Source organism: Python bivittatus, unplaced genomic scaffold (genome assembly GCF_059951505.1).
Source record: "Python bivittatus isolate LINGU-HERP-01145 unplaced genomic scaffold, Pbiv_v1 ctg000570_np1212, whole genome shotgun sequence".
Lineage (NCBI taxonomy): Eukaryota > Metazoa > Chordata > Lepidosauria > Squamata > Pythonidae > Python > Python bivittatus.
The window spans coordinates 3,717,460-3,728,247 of NW_028277097.1; the positions used below are offsets into that span (position 1 = coordinate 3,717,460).

The 10,788-nt window shown below is 38.3% G+C and overlaps 1 protein-coding gene across 1 annotated transcript in view; it reads right to left on the reverse strand.

The window, feature by feature from the left end:
- ITGA1 (integrin subunit alpha 1) overlaps positions 1–10,788 on the reverse strand; it is a 91,613-nt gene that overhangs the window by 63,100 nt on the left and 17,725 nt on the right. The window contains exons 2-5 of the mRNA XM_088152886.1: positions 3,176–3,296; positions 2,713–2,825; positions 1,833–1,921; positions 156–267 (exon numbers count right to left, since the gene is read on the reverse strand). Of these exons, the coding sequence (XP_088009012.1) occupies positions 156–267; positions 1,833–1,921; positions 2,713–2,825; positions 3,176–3,296 (435 nt within the window). The remainder of the gene's footprint in view (positions 1–155; positions 268–1,832; positions 1,922–2,712; positions 2,826–3,175; positions 3,297–10,788) is intronic.

The following is a 10,788-nucleotide window of genomic DNA, read 5'->3' on the forward strand; positions in this document are numbered from 1 at the left end:
TACGAACAAGGATAACATTTACTTAACTTGGTAATGCTAGTTGCCTTGAAAAATAGTTTATACTTCTGACATGACTCTGTGTATATATTAGACTCTTTCCAAGCTCTACCTAAGTTCAACAGATACAAGAGTAATTTTAATACATACATACATACCTCGCAATGGAGCAATGGAATTCACAACCTCAAAATTGGAGCTAACATTGGAACAGATGCCTGTTGTGTAATGGGAGTGTCCACATTTATAAGCATAAAGAGGTCCACATGCCTTTGGTAAAGAGAAAAATATTACTGTTTACTGTTTAAAGAATTGACTGTGTTTTATAGCACCTATTTTGATAGCCACAGTGGTTGATAATATGCTCACTGAAGTCCAAAATGAAAAGTAGAAAACACTGCAGCATCAATATGATGCCACAGTCACAGCAGAACTGACCAAAGGGACCTGATCCAGTTTTGGAAGTCTGTGAAGTATGAGCTTATTTTCTTAGGCTCTTGATGTTCTTTGAACTTGCTTGTTTAACACCTAAGTACAGAGAACACCAAGAATCCAACAGTTCAGCCCTGAGCTGCATATATTCTCTACCACGGTAACAAAATTATTGCTCTGGATATATCTGCAGATAAATATACACATGTGTGCATATAAAATAAATAGTTATATGTAACTCTAGATTGTGTCCCACACTCCTAGGTTGTTCCAATATCACAATGGAGGCAAGTATTACTCTGCTTTAATTAGGGACACATTTGCCTAACATTTGCCAGCAATGCCCCTCTGGATTTTACATAAACACACAGGCCAGATGTTGTGCAAAATAACAATAGAGATATGTTTGACATCAAGACTCAAAACAAGGGCAAAGTAATATCAGAGCATTTTAACTCCCATGAAACTCGATTACAGATCTCAAAGTAGTCATTTGGGGGGGGGGAAGTAACTTTACCAGCAGAACTCAGTGAACGATTGCTGAATTCACATACATCAAAAGGTTTCAGGCTATGTCAGAAAATATCAGCACAGACAATGGGTTTTTAACACATTACAACTGCTAGTAGATAAAATACTTGTAATCTGTCTCAGTGCAATCAGCATCTTCATAACCACCCTATCTTTCCCTATCTTTTCCCCCTTGCTCATCCCAATTTAAATCTTATATCAGTTTAGCCAGTTCATACATCTCAGAAAGTAAGCTGTAGTTCACGAAAGCTTAAGCCGTATAAATTAATTTGTTAGTCTGAAAATGTGCTACCAGACTCTGATTTGTGGTTACCATAACCAAAGGCATGGAATATAAAGTACCTCTTAGTAGCTCCAAGAGTCTGTGCTAGTTATTTATACACCAAAGAGGCATTTGTCTATATTTTAGTAATACTATGTTGAGTCCAGAATTCAGGGAGCAGGATTCAGTTCATGGATCTCTGAGATCTTGGTTCCCACTGCAATTCCGCACTACCTGAACATTTGCTTCATTACATGGGTTAGAGCATTACTCAGCACAGTAGAAGAAGGTGACACTAATGAAAAGTGTCTCTCCTCATTTCCATCTGTGGAATCACTGATGGATCTAGTGTCTTACATGGACAGAAAGTAGCTTTCCCTTATTGTGTATAGTTTCTCAAAAGTAGCTAGACTTCAACTCTCATCAACCCAAGTCATATTTAATATTCAAGAGTGATGGGAACTTCAGTCCAATAATATCTGAGCAAGTTCTGTTCTCCTACTATAAATGGAAAAAAATATCTTCCATTTGTGGAAGGCTTTCATTGGACCCATGCTATGGTAAATATGCATTTTTTAAAAAATTTTTTTCCCAAGACATATATGCTCACCAAAAACCCTCCTTTGGGATTCGTCACTAAGGTTGACCCAAGAGTCATATTCTCCTTTACTTCTGTAACTTGAGGAATGGAAGTGTCAGCTACAGATAGATTAAAAAAAAAGTTAAGTATGGGATATATGCAAAGAAGATATTAAATCATACAGTGGCCTGTTTAAAACAGCAAAATTTTATTTAAAACATGGATCTTTTTGGCTTCTCTTCCTTCCTCCTCCCTGTTCCCTCTCAGTTAAAACTATGAAGTGCAAGTCAAAAGCCTGGCTCTCATCCCAGAATCTTTGTCTGGGATAATGCTTCACATAGTTTTCCTGAACCTCAAAGAGAATGTCAAAATAGCAACAGAATGACAGGAGGAGATAGGCATCCATTTTAACTTGAAAATTAGGAACAAATAAACTTTTCATCTTCTGTATAGCTCTACTGTTGGATCGGTAAATTATCAGCTGTGTACATAATATTTCAGTGGGGAAAAGAGGTTATGGGAACGGCGATGTAATAGAACTCACACTAGTTCCTCTGTTAGTAAAAACCATATATCTGACAGTGGAGGAAGTGTCTGGACCTTTGGTAAAAGATTCTGAGAAGTGGCAAATACAGCTAAAAGATCTTGCACACCCATACAAAAATGGGAAGTGAGTGGAAAGAGTACATCGGAATTTACACCAGGTCAGTTCTCAAAAACTCTCTTGTAGCACCCTTCGCTTTGGAGAGGGGACTTGGATTTCCTTTTATCACCAGCCTGTATAGTGAGCGTCCTTTGATTATGGTTGCTTGTTATCTCTGGTCCTTTGTTTGATCATTTTTTGGCTTATGACTCAATCTTGTTATGCTAGGTCAATTTGGAATTTCTTTTAAACCATTTACTTTCTTACCTGGCAGGTTTAATTTTACACATGGCAAACCATTGCCCTGTCCTACAGGGCATTTATAGACATCACCTGTTTTCTTTTGGGGCTGACCAGCCAAGGGAGAACCAATAAGGACCCTGCAGAAGGAGAATATTCATATTGTCAATGCAATACATAATATTTGCTTCAGTAGATGTAGGGTTTTTTCTTTTTAAATTTTTAAAAAATTAAATGTAATAATTGTCTTACATTTAATTAGGTTGTCTTACTATCTAAGACAAGTTACATGTAGAAAAGCTAGTGGAACAAAAACATGTTTATAATAGGAGATGGAAGTACCATGTTAAAGCACCTTCACTGATCACTTATCCTTTTTTTAGAAACACCACAAGGTGTGGTGAAATCCTAAATGACTAAGGAATCATTAGGTTATAGAGGTACAGGAAGGGGTGGGAGGGGGAGATAATTATTAAATAAATAATCTCACCATTTTCCCTCTTCATTTTCAAATTGTTGAACACTATATCCAAACATGTCTTCAACAGGGCCACTAAAAGTCATAGTATCTTTCACATCAACGTTGAATGACAGAGAGAGATGCAGCAGAACTGTTTTTTTAAAAAAGGAAAGAATGGAGAAGAATGAGCCATTCTCAGTGACGGTGTTTTATTTGCTGCCTAAAGACCATCAGAAAATTGAAATTGAAATATGTTCTTAGCAACAGTGACCTAGGAGATGCATGCCACTATATGACAACAGGTACGTAGAAGGTTTCCTGTTAGACCGCTGTGTGCTAAATTTACTACTTAAGTGCACTGTTAGTAAAGCTTCTTTGGAATCAAATATTCTGTTGTTGCAACAGCCTATGGTCAGTTTTGTATAATGGATGAAGTATGAGATTTTTATTGGGATGGGATATGGAAGAAGATGGAAGATGGAATTTTGGTCTGAAAGTCATCTGCTGGGAGACTAGTAGGCTTCCTTGTACAGTTGGTTGGCCACTCCGAGAACAGACTGCTGGACTAGATGGGCCAAGGATCCAATCCAGCAGGGCACTACTTATGTTCTGATGATTACTAAAATCAGATTCATGTCTCTCATCTGTAGTACAATTTGTCATGTTGTCATATTGTCACCAGCTGTGATTGAAGAAAAGCAAACAGAAAGACAGAAATAACATGAACAGATCATATCCTTATACTATTCTATGAGGAAGGAAAGAATTCAAAGCATTGTTTTCTAAAGGATAGACTGTTTTGTCTTTAGCATAACCTCTCACCAAAGGCACCAGAAGTTGTTATCTGAACATCACGTACTTAGTTGTGTTGGCTACCCACAGTCTTATTTTTCTTTCTCCTGGAGGACTTAGTAAAGTTTTGGGTACTGAAACTGTCAAAAACATTTTGTTTCAATGTAGGAAAAATAAGGCTGGTTACAAACTGTGACTGCACATTCAGTGCATGACTGCAAAGCCCAGAAATCAATATTTCACAGCATCGTGCCCCATAGGTGTGCAACCTATTCTATAGTTGGTGTAAATCAAGAAATAGCAGGGCAACATCTTTCGACGTGGGAAAAAAGAAGTTAAGGACCCTCTTGACCTGAACTTGGCTCCTGGCAACTCCAAGGATATTAGGCAATTTTCTTGGAAGTGGATTGCCCTTGCTTTCTTCCAGGATGTTTTTTAGGGTTTTAGCTTTACTTTCCATCTTAGCCTACAGGCCTGGAATTCCCTGAGTGTCTCCCATCCAAGAATTAACCAAGCCAAACCCTGCTTAGCTTCCAAACCCAGGTAAGGTCAGTTAGCCAGGTGCTGCTGCCAGGTGGGAAGCAACAAATCAATTGATCAACCAATCATATAAATAAACAAAATCCCTGAAGTGGGCATCCTTCTAGGATAGCATTAGTTTTCAATGAGGAGAGTTCTGGTGCTGTATGAAAGGAATCTTCTGTAATTTTCTCCAGCAAGATTCAGTCAACGTGATGGAAAAGAAATGGCTGTCAAAAAACAGTTGGAAAGAGAAGAAAACTTGGTGAAGTTCTCACGGTGGGGAATGGGCATTCCTGCACTCACATGAATGATGAAGAATAAAACAAGCATCTCTCCAGGGAAGGATGCCAATCCTTCCTTGGGCTCTTTACAGATTACAGAATGGAAAATGTGATCAGAGAAGATGCAAAAAACTGACAGCAATAGAAGATGTTCTAGAGACAGGTTAAAGCATCTTAAAAATGAAGCCCCTTTTGCAGAAGAAAACTTTTAAAAGAAATTGGAAGATAGATTTCAGTACAGTATTAGAAGCAGCTACGCTATTATGCTTTCTATATCACTCAGTACATCAAATGTAATTCCTGGAATATTTTGAGATTCAAGAAACTTTTTGGATAGAATATGAAACTGTGGCTCTCAGAAGCCTTGAGTATGGCTCCCAGGGTGCCTCCTATATCTTCCACTGTTGTACAGTAATGTTTAATGTGATGTCAGGGGAAAGCTATTAAAACAGAAAAAAAAGATCACGAAAACTGTCTTAAATTAAATGCAGTTATTTTGCCATGGCGCTGCCCACTTCACACAAGACAACCTCTGGCATGCCACTCAAAAGTAAGTGTGGCCCTTGACTTGAAAAAGGTTGCACGTCCATCTTTCTTTGATATCTCTCTGTTTTAAGTAATATTTTGTCTGATGTTTTCAGTGTTAGAAACAGTTTCAAAGTAAGATTACAAATCATTTCAAAAATTATTGTACATAGTTTTACAGTTTAAAAAAATATGTACATTTCCATACTTTCATCGTAAAAAATCTCTACCAAACTAATGTTTAAATGCATAAAATTCCACGATGCAGAACATTAATGGCAAAATGAAGCAGAAAGGAAAGCACCCCAAATTTAAGCCAAAAGTTTACATGAGCAGATATTGTTGAAGCTGCTGCTGAAAGCTCCAACCGCAAATGAACTAGGAAGGAATTCCGCAAGCCAGGTTCTAGCACTATGAATGCCCTTCTTCAGGTCACCACATAGTTAGCCATAGCAAATGTGACACCCTCAAACCGGCCTCCCCACTGGATCTTGAATCACAGGCACTTAGGGAAGAGAGAAGGTGCTCTGGGAGGACTTGAGAGTGTGGGTCAGTGTTTAGCCCTGTGTCAGATGGAAAGAGAATGCAGTGATCCTTTGTCCATTCAATTTCTATTAATGGACTCTGCAGTGAAGACATTTCTTGTGGATAACGTTCTCAGTTATAAAACATTGTAAGAAGCTGTTGATGTTAGGATTCATCATGCCTTTTATGAGTACATCATCAAGTCGTTCAGGGCCTTTTACAGTAGTAGAGGCTGAAAAAAAAAATGGAAGGAAAGTCTGCCCGCCTCCATGCATGTTCTTTGGACTCATGAGAAAATCTCAAATACTGCAGAGGCCAAATAGTCTTTTTTTAAAAACCACTGATAATCAGGGAAGATAAAGAAGGAAGCACCTTTTTGGCTTTGCTGGTACGGACAAAGATTAAAAATGCAGAGAAGTATTATTCTAAAAGAACAGCTTTATGAAGAAGCCCACTGAAAGTGGTAAAGTGTGAAAACAGGGCTATGCCAGATGGCCTGGGGGCCTGATGGGGGCTCGCACTGTTTGAATTGGCTGGTGGGATGATTGATACTGCTCCCCCCTATCATCTTGAATTTCTATAGTCTTTTTATATAGAATTGTTAACTTTAATAGGGATATTTATATTTGTATTTTTTTTAATGTGTTGGATTGTAATTGTCAGCCTCTCAGAGTTGCCCTCTGGGGGAGATGGGTGGCATATACATTTAATAAATAAATAAATAAAGATCATACAAAACTTGCATACATGAACAATTGCTATTTCATGGAAGACTAATGTGAAGATCTCTCTTCTCTCTGTGTATGCATGTGTTCATGTGTATATGGACATCTATTTTATCTGCCTCTGACCAACACCATCAGGGGTCTTTATATATCCATAACAGTACCATCTACACAGACTGGGAAGGGTTTAGGATACTTGGGGATACCCTAAGATTTGCAGTAATTCAAAACCCTCTTTCAAAATACGCCTACCGTATCTGAGCTGCAAACATCTAGACGGCTGGTAGTGGGCAGAAAAGAGACAGAAACAAATATCTTTGATGCCTTCTAGTTCTCTTCTGAATTTTTACAGCTAGATATTGTTGGCCTATTTTAAATAAACAGGAAACACCACGCAGTAAAGCTGACCACGCTCATGGGCCGAAACTGCTAACTATATGTTGAGAGGGGGAAAAATTGGAAAACTGGGGAGCAAGACAATGAAGCAGGGAAAGAGGGCATTGTGGGCTGGCTAAATAAACATTCCATGCTGCAACATTTTGTTGCAGGTCCCATTGAATCCAAGCTTTGTGTCATGCTCTTCATCTAAGGGGGAGTTTTTCAAACTTGGCCACTTTAAGATGTGTGGACTTCAACTCCCAGAATTCTCCAGCCAGCATGGAGAATTCTGGGAGCTGAAGTCCACACATCGTAAAGTGGCCAAGTTTGAAAAACACTGATCTAAGGCAAGCAAGTGCAGGAACTATGTAAGTAACAAGGAGCTTAATAGTTAATGGTAAGGATGACTGGGACTGAGAGCAGCTGAACTGTTTGCTTTTGTCAGATTACTGTAAATGTATTGTTCAATTCAATGAATATAGAAGGAAAAGCAGCTGTATACTTGTGTACCCAGCGCACATTTTATTCATAAGTCCGCCACTTTTGCACTAATACTAAACTTGTGGTAAATAATATTTTTCCCTCCCTCTCTTTGAACCCAACAGTTATTTGAATACCAGCCACATTTTGCTGCCTTCCGGTAAAAAGTTAGACAGGAGAAAACCTTATCGTGGTCCACTATACAATCCTCTTCTAACCAATGCCTCTAACTTCCCGATTTTTGCCGCTAAGGCTATTATAGTATTATAAAGCTAGAGTGTGTCTGCCCTCTGAAAAATATGCTTGCTGGCATTCATTACGGAATTTTCCTCACGCCCTATTAACCATCTTTAGGTCTGAAGTATTTAAAGGCCACATCAGAAATGTATATTGCTATTAATTTCACACTTGGCTAAAAACCAGTATTTCTGATAAAACCTTACACAAAGCTTTCCATTTTTCAGTGAAGAATTCAAACATGCCTATTTATTCCAATAAGCCAGAAAAGAACTCTTGTTTAACTTTTCTTCTAGTTTCTCTGTCTAGATCTTTAACCTTTGCCAAAGAAGAAACTGACATTTTCGACTATTACTCATGAACAATAAATACATTAAAAATAGAGTTTTCTTTGTGAAAAGCAGGCAACCATCCAGTCAAGTAAAATACAATTAAATATTTTGCAAAGTTAGAGGCATTGGTTAGAAGAGGATTGTAAAGTGGACCACGATAAGGTTTTCTCCTGTCTAACTTTTTACCGGAAGGCAGCAAAATGTGGCTGGTATTCAAATAACTGTTGGGTTCAAAGAGAGGGAGGGAAAAATATTATTTACCACAAGTTTAGTATTAGTGCAAAAGTGGCGGACTTATGAATAAATAATGGCTGAGATCTTGTAATTAATATTTCCCTGGATTTAATTAATATTTCCCTGGACTTTGTTTAAAATCTAGCGAGCAAGAGCTGTCTCCACTGCAACACACACAGTAAAATTAATTTATTAGGGCTGCATTTAAATGGACAATAAGCCAAATCAGAGCCTGTATGTTCTTCCAAGTGGATAAAACTGAGGAATCTGGGGGAAGCTCTGTTGCATAAAAATGAAACTTGTGTGATTATACAACCCAAGGCAATGTAACATGGTAGGCTAGAATTTGATCATGTTGCTATGACATACCCCACCATGTCTTGTTTTAACTGGGGATTGGTCTGGATCAGACAACACAGCAAACTGAGGCACAACATGTCTTTTTAAAAATCTGTATGCATGTTTCTATACGTGTTTTAGCCAGTACTCATTCTATTTGATGAAAGAGAATTTGCCTTACAATTTGGGTGGAATGTGGAATGGTGTTCCAACACCTATTTACTATATTTATCCAAAATGTAGACAACTCTAAATTTAAAATACCATCCCCCCAAAAGAAATAGTGTGTGAGTGTGTGTGTATACACGTACATATAGATACATATGCAGATGACAAAATTTCTGTATAATCCCAGTTTCCATCTTTTCAACTTGAGGCTGCCAACTCCAGTTGAAGCCAGTTCTGAATATTTCTCTCCCTCTGCAATACATGTGTGCATTATACATTTATACATGTATGCGTGTATATATACCTTAAAGAAACTGTATGTTCTTTAAAAAGGTGGGATGAGGACAAGAGTAAATTCATATTAATTGAATTAGTAACTTAATAAAAAAAAAATTGCCTCCAAAATCAGGGACTGCGCTTTCCTCACTGTCTTTCTCATAGAAATGGCAAGAAAGAAAAAAGATAATTAGGAAATGGGATGGGTGAGGCAAAGGAGTAGCTGTATTGGGAAAGGATGGAAAGAGAAAGAGAAGGGCAAATCTGGATGGTGACGAGACCATGGAAAGAGATAAGTGGCCAGGGATGGAAAGAACAGAGAGAGAGAGAGATCTTGTTAGGCCTTACAGAAAAGGTTAAATTCACCAGGCAGGCAGCCCCCACCAAGCAAGAGGATACAGGGAAATCTTCACAGACATCCATGCTTTTCAGCGGTCACCCCTGCAGCCATTCCTGCCTCCACTCGTTTGCTTTTTCCCAACAGCTTTTATTCCTCTCACCAAATGTCAGGGTCCCTCTTCTGTTCACAGGAAATTTCAGGAAAACCTGAACCACTGTGGACAGAGTCAGGGAAAGCTGAATTCCCATTTCAACTCCTAGGAAGTGTGAACAAGCCCTCAAGCTAGGACAGAAGCGGGCTATCTTTTGATGGCTGAGGGACGCACTTAACATTTGGGAGAAACCATGAACCACTGATGTAAATAGGTAGAACTGGGATTAAAATCGTTAGCTAAGAATAAAATTACCTTTAATTCTGAAAAATATGTGTCGATGAGTCTAACTCAAAACCTAAGAAGGGCCTACACTAGAGCTAGGTTTGAATTACTGGACTCCATGGTCAAATATGGTCGCTTCCATCACGTGCCTTACAATGAGAGGCTATGTGTATGTGGGGACCCAGCCACAGAAGATATTGTCCATGTTTTGTTCGACTGTAAACTTTATGACTCACTTAGGCTTAATTATTTGTCCCCTCTGTTGGAAAAAACAGTCCATTGGGACTCCAAACAGATTATCCTATTTTCTTTCGGGCACAAATATCTTTATTGTGAGTAGGACTGCCAAGTTTGTGGATAAGGCAGCTCAGTTGAGAGCCCGATATATAGAACAGATTGGAGTATCATGTAGGGGTGACGGTCTTATATGAATCTGGATTATGATATTAGCATTACACTATTATTTTATAGTAGTATTATACTTTGTACTATCCCATTCTATTATTATAATATTTTATTGTATCATGGATTTTGTGTATTAGTTGTTTCACCTTTGCTGATGTTTCTTATCCTTGTTGTAATGGTTGTAAGACTAATCAATAAAGTTGAAAGTGAAGTAAAGGTAGAACTGGGATTTTTGTTTTCCTAAGTTTTAAGGAAGCACACAATACAGTTAATATGTTTTTGCCTCAAAAGAAAACCATGCTATTCAAACGCAGTCAAAGGAAGCTTGACTGGGTTTGCCCTGGTGATCACGTGGGGTGTGTGGTGGAGAAAGGCGCATTACAGGTTCTACTTCTGACTGGTTCTTGAGGCGTCTGTTTCCCTAAGACTGAGAATTCTGTTTCCCTAGTTTATTCTATCAGCTACAAAATATACGATCTCCTGGAATTTAACTAATCCACAGTAATTTTGTGGTTCGAATATATTTCATGAAAGCTACATAATGCCTCGTAGCTGCAAGACTCATGGTGTAAGGATAAATACAAATAATCAGGCACATTATCTACATTAATCATGTTAACTGGAACTGAATTGCTTGGCTAGGTTGGCCAAGCCAGTTAACAAATGTTTTGTTTCCACTGCAACTGAATCTCCCCTCAACCCTTTTAA